The sequence below is a fragment of the Leptosomus discolor genome, chromosome 21, assembly GCF_034619465.1.
Source record: "Leptosomus discolor isolate bLepDis1 chromosome 21, bLepDis1.hap2, whole genome shotgun sequence".
Taxonomy (NCBI): Eukaryota; Metazoa; Chordata; class Aves; order Leptosomiformes; family Leptosomidae; genus Leptosomus; species Leptosomus discolor.
The window spans coordinates 1,515,454-1,532,729 of NC_141411.1; the positions used below are offsets into that span (position 1 = coordinate 1,515,454).

The 17,276-nt window shown below is 50.8% G+C and overlaps 1 protein-coding gene across 1 annotated transcript; it reads right to left on the reverse strand.

Moving 5' to 3' along the window:
• Positions 1-1,850: 1,850 nt before the first annotated feature.
• Positions 1,851-11,089, reverse strand: CAMK1G (calcium/calmodulin dependent protein kinase IG). Its single transcript, XM_009952502.1, has 11 exons — positions 10,998-11,089; positions 8,167-8,295; positions 7,565-7,639; positions 6,647-6,785; positions 6,382-6,505; positions 5,738-5,813; positions 5,081-5,193; positions 3,975-4,053; positions 3,472-3,559; positions 2,419-2,846; positions 1,851-1,944 (listed from the first exon to the last, which is right to left on the reverse strand). The coding sequence occupies exons 1-11, from the start codon at positions 11,087-11,089 to the stop codon at positions 1,851-1,853; spliced, it is 1,437 nt and encodes a 478-aa protein (XP_009950804.1).
• Between the last annotated feature and the right edge of the window lie 6,187 nt (positions 11,090-17,276).

Genomic DNA, 17,276 nt, shown 5'->3' on the forward strand with positions numbered 1-17,276 from the left:
TTGTCTGAATTTCTGCCACAAACTGCTTATTTGCCACGTAACGCTTTGCCAGAAAAATGCCAGAGGGAGCGGATCTGCAGGTGCGTGGGGAATGCTTTAGAAGGGACTTAATAGACAATTTCCTCATCAAATTTCTATGAATAACCAAGAGGCACTTTACAAAACAAAACTCGGCTTTATTAAGCAAGAATTTATTGTGCAATTACAGACTTGGAAGCAGGGAACTTAGACCTTCCTGTGATTATTATCGGACATATGGAGGTTGCTAGCAGGTTGTCTCCCCTTTTGCAGCTGAAGTGAGAACTGCGCGGCCTGGGCAGCTGGTGGATGCTGAACTTCAGAGCGCCAAAGCCTGGGACTAACCAAAACCCAAGGAGTGGGTAGGGCGAAGACTGTAAAAATGACGGACCTGCCACTGAGTAAAACTCCACGTGGCTTTGGTTTATAGGAGTTACCTTGTGCAGCGCAGTTACTATGCGTTGGACAACTAGACAGTGTACGGAAAACAAAAGCTGACAGCGTTGAGCGGTGCCGTGTGGATGATATACACTGAATGCACTAGCAGTAGCCTCAGACCTCCCCTTGCCTCCTCCCAGCTGTAGCGATCCAGAAACACCCCGAGGTCACTGCGTTGATGGATTCCTGGGACTAACGTGCTGCTGTCACCAGTCGCTCGCTGCTCTCTGAGGCGCTGCTGCCCACCTGCTCCTGGCAGGACGCAGCCTCCTGTGTTGCTTGCACTGCTGATGTCTGGCTTTGAAGTGCAGCAAAGAGTAAAACAGCCCTTCTGTTTCTGCAAGAGAGAGAATTTCAGCTGAGGATTGAACTTTGTTTCCCTAGCCTGCTACCTTCACCGTGTGCTCTGTTAATAAGCAGTGGCATGGGGGTTAGGAACAGCTTAGATCCCTTCATGTGCTCAGTTACCAAGGGTTATTACATGGCTGGTCACTGGAATGAACCTTTTTGGAGCCTACAGTAGATCTTAGTTGCATTTGTCTCTTTTATTAATCCTTTGTGTATTACAGTTCTGTTTGTACAATCTCAGCAGTAGAGAGTGTCCCAAGAGATGATGGGGGTGGCTCACTGTATGTAGCTTTTGTGGAGAGCTGTGCCAGCATGTGCTCACCTTTGAGGAACATTCTTTGCTGCAGTATCTGATAGTGATGCTTCTGCCTGCCCCCGTATAAGGTGGTGCAAATGATCACGATTTAGCTAGTCCAGGATTTATCCAAGCTGTGGTCAAAGAGGATGAAACTTTCATGGTTGTACCCTGCTCACCTGCTAAACGAACATCTCCAGGCTCTACTTTCTGGTAACAAAGAACCTTAAACTGACCTGCCTGGACTGAATCTGGGAAAGGGAATGGCCCCTCAGGCTGCGGCGATGTCCTGCCTATGCTCAGCCGTGGACCAGCAGCCTGTGTCAGCCCTTTGCTCATGGTCACAGCCGAGACCCAGCTGAAAAGCCCTAATGCCACCTGATGAAGCTGTTTGGTTCCAGTGTGATTCCTAGTGAGTAGCTTTGAATAATTGTAGAGTTTGATACGACGGGTGCATGCTTGGCTTCCTTTCACATGTTCCTTGGGCAGCTCTGTTGTGAAAGGTGGATTCAGCTTCACTGGACTGGCCTTAATGGAAGCTGAAAGAGGATTTCTTCCTTGAAAGATGGTTTAGTTGGGCCTTTTTCTGTTGCAAAAAAAACTGGGAGTCAACTTATTTCATGTACAATCACTCTGTTATTTGTGCCTTTCCCTTTCTCATGCCATAATGGGATTAATTAAAAGCAGCTGGTGATTGGATTGCGGCGTACTTACCGCTGGCAACGTGGGGAGCCCGGCGGCTGCCTCCTCATCACATGATCAAACAAACTCCAGTTTGCCCAGTGCCGCAGTGAGAAGAGTGTTTACTGGCTTTCATTGGAACAAGAACTTCTGATTTGAAATGACTGGTTGGAAATGGCAGAATCAGAAGAGAAAGAAGAAAGAAGAGAAATGGCAACGTTTGTGATCGCTCTGCAGGTGAATCGGAACTGCGTTTCGAACACAAAGCACCTCAGCTGCTGGGAGCAAAGCAGAGCTGCTGCGAGGCAGCACCGCAGCAAAGGGAGGGTCCGGTCGCTCGGTGCCAGCTGAGTCACTGGCACCAGCAGCTTGAACCCACAGGCCGCTGCAGCTTCTGGAAAGCGAGTGGGCTCAAGTCAGTGCAGAGCGGCAGCGGAGCCCTGCTGCTCAGCTCCTGCACTGTGCCCCGCGGCCTGGGCAGCCTGCCTCTCCCAGTCAGAGCGTTTGCGTCTGTCCTTATTCCTCCCTCCCTTCCACCTCCACCTGGGGCTGGCAACGTAGGCGCCAGCAACTCCTTCCAGAGGTGGTTATTCCCATAGACTTTGTTGGAAGTTAGGGCTAACGACTTGGATACCTACTGGGATTTTGCAGATTTTTTTAGCAGCACTGTCTCGGAGCAGAAGGACGCCTTTGTTTTCTCGTGCCCCATGCAGGCTGGGCTGCAGCCACAAGAAGTTCTGGTTGGTGGGCTAGAGTTATCCGGCAGAGCCAGGCTGCTGCCGGCGGGCAGCCGCCCGTTCTCCGCGGGGCTTTGCAGCTTTGCCTCTCTCGTTTCCGTGTCTTGCTCCCGCTGGGTGGGAGGGCTTGGACGGGCCTGCGTGGGGACCAGGGGGAGCGATGCGTCCTTGCCTTCGTTCGGGGTCGCCGGCCGGGTGGCCACCATGGGTGTGTCGGGTCTGGACGCCTCTGAGACTTGTACGACGGGGAGGGTGCTTTCGGCCGCCGCGTGGCCGTTCATGTGGAGCTTCTTCATGTGGTGCACGACGGCGGCGGCGTTGAAGGCTTGCTGGGGAAGAAGACAAAACCCCCCGGTGAGCACCTGGGATGCCAGGGATAAGCCCCGTGGTTTCCTGGGTGCAAACCGCTGAGGCTTTTGGACGTTATGACTGCTTCTACAGGAGGAGAGATCAGGGAACAGCTGTAAATCGCCCCACACTGTGAACTGGGGACTAGAGCTGGCTTTGGAACGCAATATTTAAAATGCTGTTGTACACGGGGCTCCTCTGGCTTTCCTCTCTCCACCTAAATTCTTACTGGAACTTTTGATATAAATGAAGTACCGATTTATCTTCAAGGCTGAGGGGAGGAAAAGCTGGATTAAGCTCCCAAAAAGACCTGCTGATGGAGCACTAGTTTCACTCCCTCGGTACAAGGGCAATATAATCCCTTCCCCCTCCCCTTTACTTTCTTGGTGAGGCCGCTACAGTGCCATGTTTGCAGGCGATCTGCCGCGTGCGGTGCAGCAGGGAGTATCTGTCCAAACATACTCCAAACAGCAACTGCGAGTGGTTTGCAGGATCTTGGCTTTTGGGTGCTTGCCCCCACCGCCGAAGCCTTGCTTATGGCTTCGATGGCAGCAACGGGCATTTGTTCGTGAAATGGCTCTAGGCTCCCACCAGCACACAACTTACCCTCCATTTGCTCTTTGCAAAGTTTTTCTGAATCTGAGCGCTGACAGATGGGTATATGTCACGGTGAAGGGCTGTATTTCCATTAATCCTGCAGATGGGGAGAGAAGAAAATGGGCTCGTAGGCAGATGGCATTTGTAAGGCATTCCACATTCTGGAGGCAACTAACTGCTTTGTACGTTCAATCAGCAATAATTAAACCCAAAGGAAAAACAGCAACAAAATGTAACACAAACACACACTTCAAAGCTTGGAAAAGCTCAGGACGGGATTTCTTCTTTGCCTCTGTTTACGGAGGCAAATAGGCACAAATTGCATCTTTAATTATTCATCATTTTCTTTCTTTGCACACAAAAAAAGGAACACCCAGGGCCACGCGGAGGCAGATGGTGACGTTAGTGACGGGGACTGGGGAGACGCCCCTGTTCTCAGCTACCACTGAGCACGTGGAGCGGGGGTAAATCCCCGTGGCCACCACCTACTGCCGGGGCCCCGGTCCTCTCACCATGGGTGCCGCAGGGCTTCTTCACAGGTAAACCTCGTGTTTGGGTTTTTCTCCAGTAAATGTCTGATGAAATCCTTGGCTGTTTGGGAGGGGAGGAGAAGCAGAGAGAAAAGGTTATTTTCTCCTCGTTCCAAGACACGGTTCTAAGAGGACATGGTGAACGCTGGTGGATAAGCACGCAAAGGTCAGCCCCGAGGAGGAGGGGTTCGTACTGCGTCGTTCCCCCGTGAACGGGAGGTGTTTGTAGTGAAGGGCTCCAGGTGAAAAAATGTTGACTGGGGAGGTACCAAACTTCATGCTTAGATTACATGAATTTGAGTTGAATTATTCAGCTAAAAAATAACTCTGAAAAACATAAGAAAGTGTAAAATAGCAGATTTAGAAGTTGTCCTAAAGAGCACTTACATCCCTCCCATTTGTTTTCTTTATTTGTTTTCTTTTTTTGCAGGGAGGACTGTGGTGTTTGTTATTAAGTCCTAACAGACCTCCTGCTAGTTTTGTTTGTAGGCATAGAAGATTGATGTTCAAAATACGCTGCCAAGATGCTGGCTGGCTTCGGTAAACTCTGTGAGCCCCACAAACAAGTTAGGCTGGTGGAAGGGTGCGGCGGTGGCTGATCGGGCTCACTCTGCTGCTGTAAGGACGTGTGACTTGATGGGGAGAAAAGCGAAGGGGGAAAGAAAAAAATGGCAGAAAAACAAGGTGAAAAAAAAGCCGGAGTGCCTCTGCTCCCAGGGGAAACCTAAGCCCGCTCTGAGCTCACTAATCGTCTGCGAAAGCCGGGGTCACGGTAACAGGGGCTTCAGCTGAGGCGGCTGCGGCACAGGCAGGGTGCAGAGTACCCCGAAGTCTGCCAGTGCCGCTCGGCGTTGGCGTCATCCCCCGGCTACTGCGGCGCCGGGAGCCTCTGCGATCCCCCCAGCGTCTAGGGGTTTGCTGCTGGGCGAGGGACTCAGTTCAAGGCTTCATCCTTTCCCCTCCCTGCCGCGCCGAGCGAAAGGCATGCAGGGGCTGCCGGGGGGCGGGGGGCTCGGCTGGTGCCGGCTTGTGTCCGTGGGCCGCAGGGCTCTGGATTGCAGCGTGTGGGAGGGAGCGCGGAGCTTTACCTGACTCGGAGATATCGTCCCAAAACGGAGACTCAAACTCGTAGTAGCCTTCCTTAATCTTGTCAAACAGTTTGGATTCGGTCTCCTCGTAGAAAGGAGGATACCCGCAGAGCCTGGAACAGAGCAGAAAGCCAGCGGTCCTTCAGCTGCTCCGGCTCCCCCGCAGCCCGGCCAGGCTGGGCACGTGGGCAGCACGAGGGAGCGGGTAACAGAGGAGTCTGCTCTCTCCATCCATCTGTCCCTCGCGTCTGAGCGTGCCAGTAAAGCTGCAGAAGAGTTAAAAACTTCACTGCAGCCGCGAAAGGACAAAGCCACAGCTGGCACATAGCTGGTGGTGTGGGAGGGAATGAAACAAAAAGTACTGAGGAAGCTGAATGTATTTGTAGGCAGCTGAAGAAAACCAAAGCATAGGATGAGGCACATAATAGAGAAAACGTGATTCCTTTCATCTCCGCTCCAGTACTTGATTCCCCACATCTCTTTCATTTCTATGGTCTAGTGAATCTGTGTAAAGGATGAATAAACGCAGCGCTGCCGTGCTGCCGCAGCCAAATGGATACTGGGCCTCCTACTGCTGCTCTGCAGAGGCGTGTGTAGTGACGGAGGAGTTGGGAAACTCACGGAAAGATAAGTGGGACGCTGTTTGCTCTTACTCACAGGATATAGGTGATGACTCCAATGGACCAGCAGTCTACGGCTTTGCTGTACGGTTTCTGGGCAAGGACTTCGGGCGCTGCAGAACAGCGAAACCAAATGAAAATTCCAAACAATAATACGTTTTCCAACATTGGGAAAAGCAGTACTTTCTTGTACGCTTGGCCTCTGAGGTGCCAGCGCAGGGAATCAGCCAGTAACAGCCCCGTTTACCAGTTGGACTGGTCTGTGCTTTTCCTATCTATTTTATGCCATTAACTAGAAGGAGCCACTGGCAGTTTCTGCATCCTGAGGTTTTAAGCAGCAAGCTGGGGATCAAGCCGATGCGGTCTGGTGGATGTTAAACAAAATTCCATTGTGTTAAAATTATTTTTGTGATTTTTCAATAAATACCTGACTAATGCTGAAATATATTGCTCTTAAAGTTATCCTTCTCTTTGTACTTGTCAACATTTTGGGATTTTTCAGTCTCTACACTCAGTGTAATCCAGTCTTTATGTGGTCCGCACAGTGCGCCTGTGAGTAGCGTGGTGTTGTTAACATAATTATGTATTTTTTTTCCTCTCTGCTAGGCAAGGTACTGTACGTGCTCGACCTTTTTTCCAGACAATCCACCAGCACAAGCCCATTCCTGGTCCTTGGCTTACCAACGTATCCCGGCGTCCCACAGGCAGTGGACATGATGCCGTTCTGCTCCATTTTGGACAAGCCGAAGTCCGTGATCATGATTTTGGAGTTCTCTTCGGGAGTCAGGTAAAGAAGGTTTTCAGGCTGTGAACACAGAACGGTCAGAGGTTGAAATTTGTGGTAGAAAAACGGGAAGGAGGCACAGAAAGTCCCGGGCAGAGCAGGTAAAGCCTGCAGTCACGCCAGCTCGCCGAGGCGCTGCTGCTGCTGAGGGACAGGTCTCACCTTCAGGTCGCGGTGAACTATTCCGTTTTCGTGGAGGTACTTCACTGCCGTCAGGACCTGGTGGATCACCCCGCTCGCATCTTTCTCGGTGTAAACGCCTCGTTCCAAAATTCGGTCGAACAGCTCTCCCCCAGATACCCTGCGGAAATGGTAGTTCAGAAAGAAAAAAACTGAAAAAACAAAAAAATTAAACAAAGCTAATCGTGCTTTTGTGTCAGGCAGGGTAACTTTCTGGTCCTTTTATGACTCCTCCCGCAGAAAAACCGTTCCTTGGGCAGCAGTTTTTGTGAGGCTGAGGCTGGTGGATGCTCTTGGGTGCAATTTCAGGATGCCCGTAAGCGTTGCTGGTAACCCTGGGGAATTTGGGTGAGGTTACGAGGCAACTCCCGGCAGGTCTGCGCCGCAGGCATCCCGCACCGCGGGCAGGACTGCCTCCAGGCTCTGCTGCACAAGCAGATACGTGGTTTTGTGTGGTTGCTTCCTTTAGCTAAATCTGCAAGTTAGCAGTAGCAGCCGGGTGCTCGGAGCTGATGCCCACAGCAAGCTGCCTTCTCTGCAGCTGACACGTTGCCCGTTTTCATTTCTAGAAACCCGGCATGGCACAGCTTTAATTAGAAATACTTCTGTCTCTGCCCTGCTAAACTGTGATGAATTAATTTGCATAAATAGATCCTCATCATGGTTTAGAAACTTTCTGTTACAAGGAGCACGGGCCGAGACAGCATGAGGAGTGTCCAGGATCATTCAATCCGTGCGGCTCTCGCCCCAATAGCGAGGAGCATTTGAAGGGCTCCCGTGCGTGTGGCTGTGGCACCTGAGGGGCTCCGGGGCGTGGGTGCTGAGAAACGGTGCATCACCCTGGTCCTGCCACTCTTCTTCCTCTATGGCCCACAAAGAAACAGCTCTGGGGATACTTACAGCTGCATGACCAGGTAGAAGTGGGTTGTGCTCTCATAAATATCTTCTAAAGTCACGATGTTTTCGTGCTTTATTCTGCAAAGATAAATGTGGGTCAGAAACAAACCTGGCAAGGACAAAAGTGGCTTTTCAAGTGGAAAACCCAACAGTTGTTTTGCTTTAATCACCAGTGAAAGTTCACTGGGCTGATCTGTGGCCGATCTCCCCGGCCCTGCATGGCAGAGGAGCATTGACACCGCTGCAAACTCCCTTCGGAGCACCAGGCAGCACCAGCGGAGGACCAGACCCTTTGTTTTTAAGCAGCTGCCCGCTCTGCGTCAGGCGTGTTGCTCACGCTGCAAAAGCATCCGCTCTGGTCCTCCCTCCCCTGCGACCTGCTCAGCTTCATCTCTTTCCTTCCACAGATCTGGGGCAGTGCGGCTGCGTTGGGGTTACAAACCCAGCCAAGAATGAGAGAAGAAACTGAACCCACTGATTCACAGTAATGTTCATATATTCTTTAAAAAGAAGTACTTATTTCTTTATATTATTCTTACTGTAGAGCCCCACATCTTAGGAAAGGATGTTTGTTCTACTTCCCATTACGATGTATGTACACTCACTTTTTCAGCACTGCTATTTCATTCTCCAAGCTGCTGTCCCTTGTGAGAGGAGACTTCTTGATGCATTTCAGAGCAAAGAGCTTGCCAGTGCTTCTTTGCTTCACTAGGAAAACTTCCGAAAAGGCACCTCTGGAGAGAGGAGTACAAATTGCATTTCAGTAGATGCTACTGCTGTGAACTGGGAGGATACTTAGAAAGACAAAGGGAAAACAGCAAGAGAAAACAATACGGTAGTAATTTAACTCTAAGTGGATGCTGCTTGTAAAGCTAGAGCTGCATCTCCAGCACCCCCAAACTCAGGATATTCGATGCAAGGTTATACAAGATGTAGAAAATTAAATCACATTCTTCAGGACCGTCTGTGAAGACAGTCAAGCGTTTTACTCCTGCCTGTGCCAGGCTATGGGTGACCTTCAGCCGTGCCCGGCTCAGAGCACACCTCCTCCGGGGAGGCAGATGGCAAGCACGGTTTTCAGCACGTGCCTCGGGTGGGTGCAGGAGGAGGCACTGCCCGTGGTCTCGCAGCTCGCTGCCTTTCGAGGCACCTCTGTGCTTGAATCCGTTGGGACTGGGGGGGTTTCGCGGGCTCAGCGCAAGCCCAGCCCAGGGGCTGCTCTGCAGCTCGGTCCTCGTTGGGGTTAACGGGCCCCGTGGAAACACCTCAACAGCCTCCACCCTAACGGGGCCAAATCCTGCTTAATTCTGTCTCCTCAAAGCTCACATCATCCTAAAATAGTCCTTCGCTTTCCCTGCTCAGCATTGCCCTGGGGACTGAGCTGGCCGAACTGCAGTGGGGAGAGCCCAGCTATGCTGCATTTGGGCAGATCAACCAGTGGTCTGTGTATCTAAAGTGCAAAATAACTGGGTAACCTCGGTCAATATTTTCATTCAGCATCTGCTGTGTTTTCCTTTCTGCAGAGACCGCTAATCCCTGCGTACCCTTAGTGACAAAGTGACAGTGAGTGCCCTGTACCTTCCTGATGAGGGTTCAGCCCAGTGCAGCGATGAGCAGGTATTTATAACATGCCTAAAGCTCACAATCCTGTTAAAGGTTTGTCTTAGGCAGCTGGACACGTGTCTCGGGACAGTGACAGTGCATACTTTGCCAGTCCAGTCCTCAACAGTCCTCATCAAATGAGCAACAGATTAATTGATGGCAGTTTAAATGGAACTTGCCACTGAGCCTGCAAAGCCCTGCAGGGAGCTGGAGGGCAGAGCGAGGCAGGTGAGCGCGGTGGAAGCACGTTCTTGGCTGCGATGCTGTCACAGCAAACCCAATAAACAAGGGCAGAAAACCAGTATCTCCTGTAACCCACGGGACACAGGGTCCGGCGTGCTGGGCACGGAGCTGTACCCATCTGGCCGGGGGCGCTTTGCTCGTGTGTCTGTCCGCGGGTGGCAGCCGGCGATGGTGCAGGGGGAAGCAGGGGCCGAGGGCGGCTCCTCGCTCAGCTCCGCTTTCCTGCTCCTCCAGCGGGACCCTGGGTGCTGCCGAAACTGTGTGCAAGACCATTGGGGTTGTGAGGAATCAGGCTGTGCCAGGGCTGCTTCCTCGCAAGGGGAAAACCAAACCAAATCAAAAAACCCCATCGGTTTTGGGAAGGCATCCCAACAGATGAATTTGAATCTTTGTTTTGCTCAGTGCGCTGTATGTGATGGTCTTCTCTCTTGGGGCCCCAAAAGCAGGTGGTGGTGGGACCTTTTCCTTGTTTCACACATTTTTCTCCCTCTATCCATATAAACTCTGAAGGCTGTTTGGTGGAAATGCCTTTCAAGTTCCTGAGAGCTCTCAGGGAACAGGCAGGGACATTCTCGCTAAGGTCCCTAATCCAACAGTTGTGGATGCTGGGGAAGGTGATAGTGAGTGTTCAGGTACTTTTAGGTCCCAGGTCTTCATTTATATTCTTCAGCTAGCTGAAAATAATCCCAATTTCTAATGCTAAATTTTCCTATTAATGCAATAGTAGGAAATGAACAACCTACAACTCAGATGCTGGGGCATCTGTTCTATATATCTGTCCCAAACAGTTTGTAATAATTATGCCCCTTATTAAAAAAAGATGAATCAACAAGTTGGCTAGGAGAGAACAAAGCTTTTTCTAACCTCGTTCCTTCAGAGGAAGCTGCTGGATAATTTAACTAATTTTTGAGGCTGACCAGGAACACGATCATTTAAAAGCCCTGGAGTAGCTGGTTTTTGGGGGCTTTGCCGTGGGTTCTAAAGTCACAGAAAATTTAGCCATGACAGAACTTGCTGGTGGAGGTAATTCAATTCCTCCTCCACCACCTTGGAAATGTTTCCTTGTCTCATTTGCATGAACAGGCAAATTAAGCTGTTAACTCATAGAGAAGTATCATACAACTTGAACACCCTTGTTCTTGTTTCATCCCTCAACTGAGTCAGGGTTTATGAGCTAAATACACGACTTATCATTATAATACCCCTCTCAGAGCCATCCCTTGACCTTGCCTGACCTCGCAGCAGCCGCAGACCCGTGTGCTCAGCAGGAAAAGAGCAGGGACGTCGCTGAGCTGCCGTGCGGGTGTAGAGGGACGGGAGGAAAGGGCAGAGCTGACCCGGAGCCGTGCTGCGGGGCTGCCTGGGAAGGAGCTGCTGCGGGGCTGGTGGCAAACACGAGCCACGGATCGGAGCACCAGCAGCAACCAGGCAGCAGCGATGGGGCGCCCACCCCTCACCTGGAGGCTGGTGCCTGGCTCGGAGGGGGCTGTTTCCCTGTGACATGGGCCGGTGCCAGGGAGGGAGTTGCTGCCCTGGGCTGGAGAGACGGTGCCTACAGTGGCTCTGCCTGGAGGGCAGCTGTGGTACTTACGATCCCAGGGCCTCCATGAAAATGAATGTTTTTCGGATGTTGCTCGTCTGTTTCTTCCAGGAGCTGCTGTCGTCCTCTTCCTTGCGACCCATCTCCTCCAGAGTGGAAGCAGGGAGCGCTGTGAGGAAGAGGAGGAGGAGGAGGAGAGGTGAGTGGTGCACACAGAACAGGACTACCCAGGAGCTGGCTGGATTCAGGATGCCGTGAAAGGTCAGAGGACTCAGACTTTTCAAGGGTGTGAAATTTGGTGGTGCTTCTGCTGCTCACCACTGTCCGTGCTGACCGTGTCCCTGCTGTTACGTCCCGCTCCAGCCGTCAGTGCAGTAATACCAGATCAGCTGGGGAGGAGCTGGTGACCATATGGCAATACTCTCTTGTCAGTATACTCATTTAGCACGAGCTGGCAATTACAAATGTTTATATTGTGCTTCATATTTAGTGGTTAAAAAAGCCCTGCTGAACATTGCTAATTTTAACCAAAGCCTGACTTAATGGATTAAAAGTTAGGTACAACTAGCAATGGAGACGGATTATAGCTGAGCTGCTTTGTTGCTCAAATAATAAATAGTTTAAAGAGCTCATGACTGCAGGGAGGGGAATTGATATAAAACGTCTTGTTGATCTGTCTTGTACAGTTTGTGCTGCTGTCATCTCTAATTTTTGTTAATTGACAGATTGCTTTTGCTCTGAGTCATAACCTTCCCGTTGCCTCTTTCTCGCGGCGCTGGCTGGGGCGAGGCCGCGGGCGAGGCGCAGCCCGTAGAGCACCGCCCTGACGGTGCTTCTGCGCCGCAGACGTGGGGCAGGCGGTCCCGGCGTGCAGGGGGTGGTGAGAGCAGCTCCCAGAAAATGCAGCTTTCTGGAGTCCCCCCTGCCCTGCGGGGCGGTGGCCGAGCGCGTGGTGTCGGCGCTGGAGGGTGGAACCGCAGGAAACCTGCTCTGTCGGGGAAGGCGGCCGCGGGGCTCCCGGCTGATCCGCACGTCTGAGACACGAGCTGCTGCTGCTGCTGCCGCCGCTCGCGGGCGGCTTGGCCTTGGCCAGGTCCCCGTCGCCCATCGCCCACCTCCCGCCCACCACGGAGCTCTTCAGACGCAGGCTGGGCAGCCCCGCGGCGGTGCAGGAGGCAGCGCTGTCCGCCTGGGGGGAGCCTGGGAGAATTGGAGCTTGCACAAGGTCTGGGAGGTGTGAATTGTTGTACGAGCATCTAAGCGCTCCCAATGAGATCAGGTCTGACGTTACAGAACTGGAAGTACGCTGGAAAGTGAGAAAGAAGCCCTAAGACTAGAAAAAAAAAATTAAAAATTGGCTTGTCCACGCTGTCAGGGTATGAAAGAAACGCGCTGAAAATATCCCCAGGCGGCAGGGGCTTGGGCGCTGACAGCGGCGCCCTCGGCACGTGGAGCGTCCCCTCGGCACGTGGAGCACCGCGTTTCTCGAGAGCAGGAACAGCCGCCTCAAAGCTGAGGCTTCCAAAGACAAAGCACAACCTTTTGTGTAAAAGAAGCGTTTGGAAAGGCAAAAGTATTAAAGCAGAGAAAAAGCTGAAAGATCCTGTTTCAAGACAGACAGCTGAGATACTGAATTCCTCCTGAACCTAGTTTGTCTCCTTAATTAGCACGGTTTCAGGGTTTTGAGCTCCTTGACACAATTTTTTAAAGGTTAATTTAACGTTATTGAAAACAAAATTGACTCAATTGTAAACTTTTGAAGTCCATAAAATCACCAAAGGCCAGCGTGCACTTGACCTTTATTTGCTTCCTGGATTCCGATGCACGTGTAACTCCTAGAAATATGACTCCTTATAAAATCCAGCCGTATCTTGCTGTTCAAAATCAGCGAAGACCAAAAGTTTCAGCATGTCACAAAAATACTGATCAATCAGTAGACACCTTTCTGCTAATAGTTTGAGCCCCCAAATGAAGTCCTCTTTCGCAGCCATCCACCCATCCCAAATCTCTACAGATCTGGAATGTGACAAAAAGAGACTTTTCGGCAGAGACGGTTGGCTGCTGGCGGACGGTGAGTTTTAGCCACTTTAAATAAATGTCAAATACACGATGACAGTGCAGTGTTGAATGACGGGTGAAATTCGGCTGACCTCTCCATTTCTTTCCCAGCCTACTGTCAAAGAAAGAATGTGAAGGGGAAAAAGAAAAAGCAAGTAGGTCAGCCTTGCCCCAGGGACAAACCGCTCCCGCGCAGCCCCTGCGCCGAGCGCAGCCCCGCTGGCACAAGCTCTTTGGGGGCAGCCCGAGAGCGGCACAGGGCAGAGAGATCCCTCCTGGGGAGGCTGGACCGTGCCACAGGCACCAGGGCAGAGGTGACTGTCCCCCCTGGCGGGAGGTGACAGTGGAGCCACACACACTCACATCTGTGAATTTGGCCCGTTCCAGCACAAGTGTCCAATTTGCCCGACATTTGCTCATTTAAGCTCGGTTCCCTTAGTATTCTCATGAGTAATTCCTCGCGAATGCAACAAGTTTCTTTTTAAAATGGATTTTGCTTCTCGAGGAAGGTAGTACCGTGTTTTCTTTGGTCTCCTGTGAATCATCTGTTCATCTTGTAGTTCCTCCTTCTGTCACTCTCTGTGCACAGCATTTGGTTTTGCTGGTATCTGGAGGGAAGGCGGGATGAATAGCTCTGACTCCCTACACGTGTGTTTGATTTCCTGCTTGCTCAGTTGTTCTCTGCCATCGTGAGCAAGTCATTTCCTGCCTCCCCTCGCCTTTCTGCCGGGAAGGGGAGTAAGTGCTGCTATTTTCAGAGCAAAATAATGAAATGTTTGAATTGCTGAAAATGTAAAGCTGCATATGTGCTCGGGTGATGAATACCTGCCCACCTTCCTCCTTCCTCACGTTGCATCACACTCTTCTCGGAGCTTTTTCCTCTTTTGACACACAGGAAAGTATTTGCAGAGGGGCTTGGTGCGGGACGCAGAGGCCTCTCGGTCCAGCCGTGATTACGGGACTGAGACCTGTGGCCGCCCTGACGCAGGCTCTGGGAACCCTTTACGTTGTCTCTCAGTCTGGTTAAGCCACTGTTGTGCTTCGCAGCAGTTCCCAAGAAAGCTCTGGGTGATGTTTTTGTGGTCTGGTTTTTGTTACTTATTCAGGCCCTGGCCCAGTGAAGTCCTGACCTTCCTTGGTGTTAGTGAACAGGGTGTAAACGGGGTGTAAGGTATCTACTCGTGTAGCTGGAGAAGCTTTCCTTTCCTTTCCTCAGGAACAGAAAACATCACAACAAAAGCCAACAGACTCTGTGCTGGGACTGGCAGGTTTTCCTGCCATATGATGCGTCCGTCTGCGCGCTTCCATCGCGCTCCCGACATACTTTGTTTGTCAGCTCCTTCCTGACACCCCGTTCACAGGCGCGTCACCCCCTGGCTGGGGGAGCGCAGCGGTGGGACACACAGACAGCCTGTGCCCCGCAGGCCCTTGAAAACCGCGTCACTTTAAACACCTAATCTAGAGAAGGGTCCGTGTCCGCCCTTTTGCCCATTCACCTGTTGACACTACAAGAACAGCGGTGTGTTTAGACTGCATAAAAAAATGGAAATGCTCATTAGTCGATGTAGGTGGAGACCTTTGGGGATGAAAGGGAAGTACATAATATCGTTTTCGTTTGGTTAGCTTTCCTCTTCCCCATTACAGCAAATTAAGCAATGTGCAGGAATTCAATCTGATGAGTATATGCTGCAGGTAGTAAATAGTTTTGATATTAATGTCTAACCTTTGGGCTTTTCTACAGACTAAGTCAACAAACGTGACTGCTGCTATACTCTGTCTGATCCAGCAAATGACACACCAGTGCTCAGAATTTAATCAGTGTTAGTATGACCTTGCTTAAATATTTCCTGAAGAAATTTGTTCCGCTTTCATACCTCACAGTAGCAAATCCATCTGCAGACAGACACTCTGCTTCTGAATGGATATACCGCATTAGCAAAATTATTGTAAGACATGATGAATAGTCTTGTGACAAAGTTACATGTGGAGGGGGAAGATACATGCTGCTTTCATGATTTTGCCTTTAGAATTAGGAAGAAGTTCACAGGAAAAAAAAGGAGAATGCGAAGTCAAAGGGCTTTGCTTTGAAAAATACACCACAACAAGCAATCTGCATGTGAATGAATTAACTGCCAGGCCAGCCTCTGTGTTCAGGGACAAAAGAACAAGAAATCAAAAACATGAGCTCGCCATGAAAAACAAATCCACGTTAAACATCTTGTATTCATCCCACCACTCCATTGATCCAAAAGCAGTGTGTTAACTTAGTAGTCCTCGATGTGGGCTTGCAAAAGCACAATTTTCATTATAAATATTTCAGATTCCTTAAAATACTTTTGAAGTAAAATGTCAGAAGGCAGCTTTCTATGAAATTGCTAAATATAACACGAGTGCCGTAGGATACTAGACTAACAGTCTGCGCAGAGAAGTCCTCTGGTATTTTCCTGTTACTAGATAAAATTAATTTTAAAAACCCCAGGTTAGCCAGAATCCCACCTGCTTCGCTGCACAGAACAGACACGAAAAGCAAATGGCTCTTAAGGAAATAATGTTTTGCTTACCCGAGTCACACAAAGCAACTCCTGTTGGCTGCTGCTCCGCTCGGCTCCCGCGGTCTGCGGGGATTAGAGCCTGCCTGGGTGCTCACCGGCGGCGGGGAGGAGGAGATGGCTCTGCCGTGGTGGTAACCAGGCAGCACTTCACGGGGAGTAAATTGCCACGAGCACGAGCTGGGGGTGGGTGTGCGTGTGCGTGCGCGTCGCTGGCAGTAACGGCAGCGGTACCTGGCAGCGGACGCGGGAACCCGAGTGCTTCGGCGGCAGGAATCCCTGCGGCTGCTGCCGGGAGGGATGGAGCACGGTGTGCAGCAGCCGCCGCTCCTCGCAAGTACCACGCGTGGGACTGAAATAGTCCTGGGAGGAACACAAATGTAATTTGCCTTAATCAAACAAATTACTTCTCGGTATTAAAAAAAAATGCCCCGTTTTCTTCTGTATGACATTGGGAGTTCTGTTCTGTGGGGCCGCACGGGGTGGAGCGGGACTGGACCGGGACAAGGCTCCCTGCCGGGCTGCTCCAGCACCCCAGCCCTCTCGTCTCCAGCACCGGGAAGGTGATGCTCTCCACCATTTTTGGATGGTACAAAACCATGGAGAAAAATCATCGCAGCAGAGATTAATCTCCATCAGCAGAGTCTGGGACTGTTTTAAACCATACAATGGCTCTGTTTTGACTTTCAAAACCGCTGTGTGCGTGCCTTCCCGAGAAGCACGGCACACATGAATATAGGAAGTATTAATAATTCTTTGAATCTTTTCCATAGTGTAGGATTTTTAGAGATGGCAATAACAACTTTACTGACTGTACTCTCAGTTGATTTACACTGCCATCTAGAATAATGCATGAAAAAAGTACATATCATTGTGAAGTTTAGCTTTGTATCAGGAATAAATCAACTCTGAGGCAATACTAGAAAACCACATTAGTTTTCTTAATATTTTTTTCTTCAGTGGCTTAGTTCCAAGGCAAAGGCTGTTTGATATTCTCCGTTTCTTTGTTGCCTGGGCTCCGTCACTGCAAACCCCACAGCGCTGGGGATTTTGGTCAGAATTTCTGGATGTGGATTTGAACGCTAAGGGTTTCTTTAATGCCAGATTTCAGTGGAATTTGCACTGATCTGACCCTGAAACCCTTGTCAAGCTTCACCTGTTCCTCCCTTTAACGCCTTCTGTGCGGCAGCACCACGAGCTGCTGCGCGGCCTCGTCCGTACCCCTTTGGAGTGCGGGGGAGCCAGTCCCACTGCAGGCGTCCTGCGAGAGACACCCAAATCAGAGTACGGGAGGTCGTTGATCGGGGTGTATTTAGATACAGGCCCTACGCGTACGTCGGTGTAAACATGGTGCAGGTCAACCCCCTGGTGCTGCTGCAGCACGGGCACACCCTTGCCCACATCAACAGCGTTCGGAGTTTGGCCTTCGGAAACGCGCCGAGAAAAACACCAGCGACCCAGCGGGAGTGAGAGGGAAAAGCTCCTTCTGTGCTTTGCTGGGGAAAGAATCAATCGAGATGGCAGCTCTTGACCTTGCCTGATACAAATCTAGGACAAATCTAGGACAGCAGGTAATTCAGTTCAGGGACTTTTGCTGAGCTCTCAATGGGCTCCAGTTAAAATAGCAGTTATTAACCAAAGACACTCAGAGCAAGCAATAATCTAGTTTTTAACGGCATGAATCAGATGCGAGGAGGTGTGGGGAAAACCAACAGCACGACGT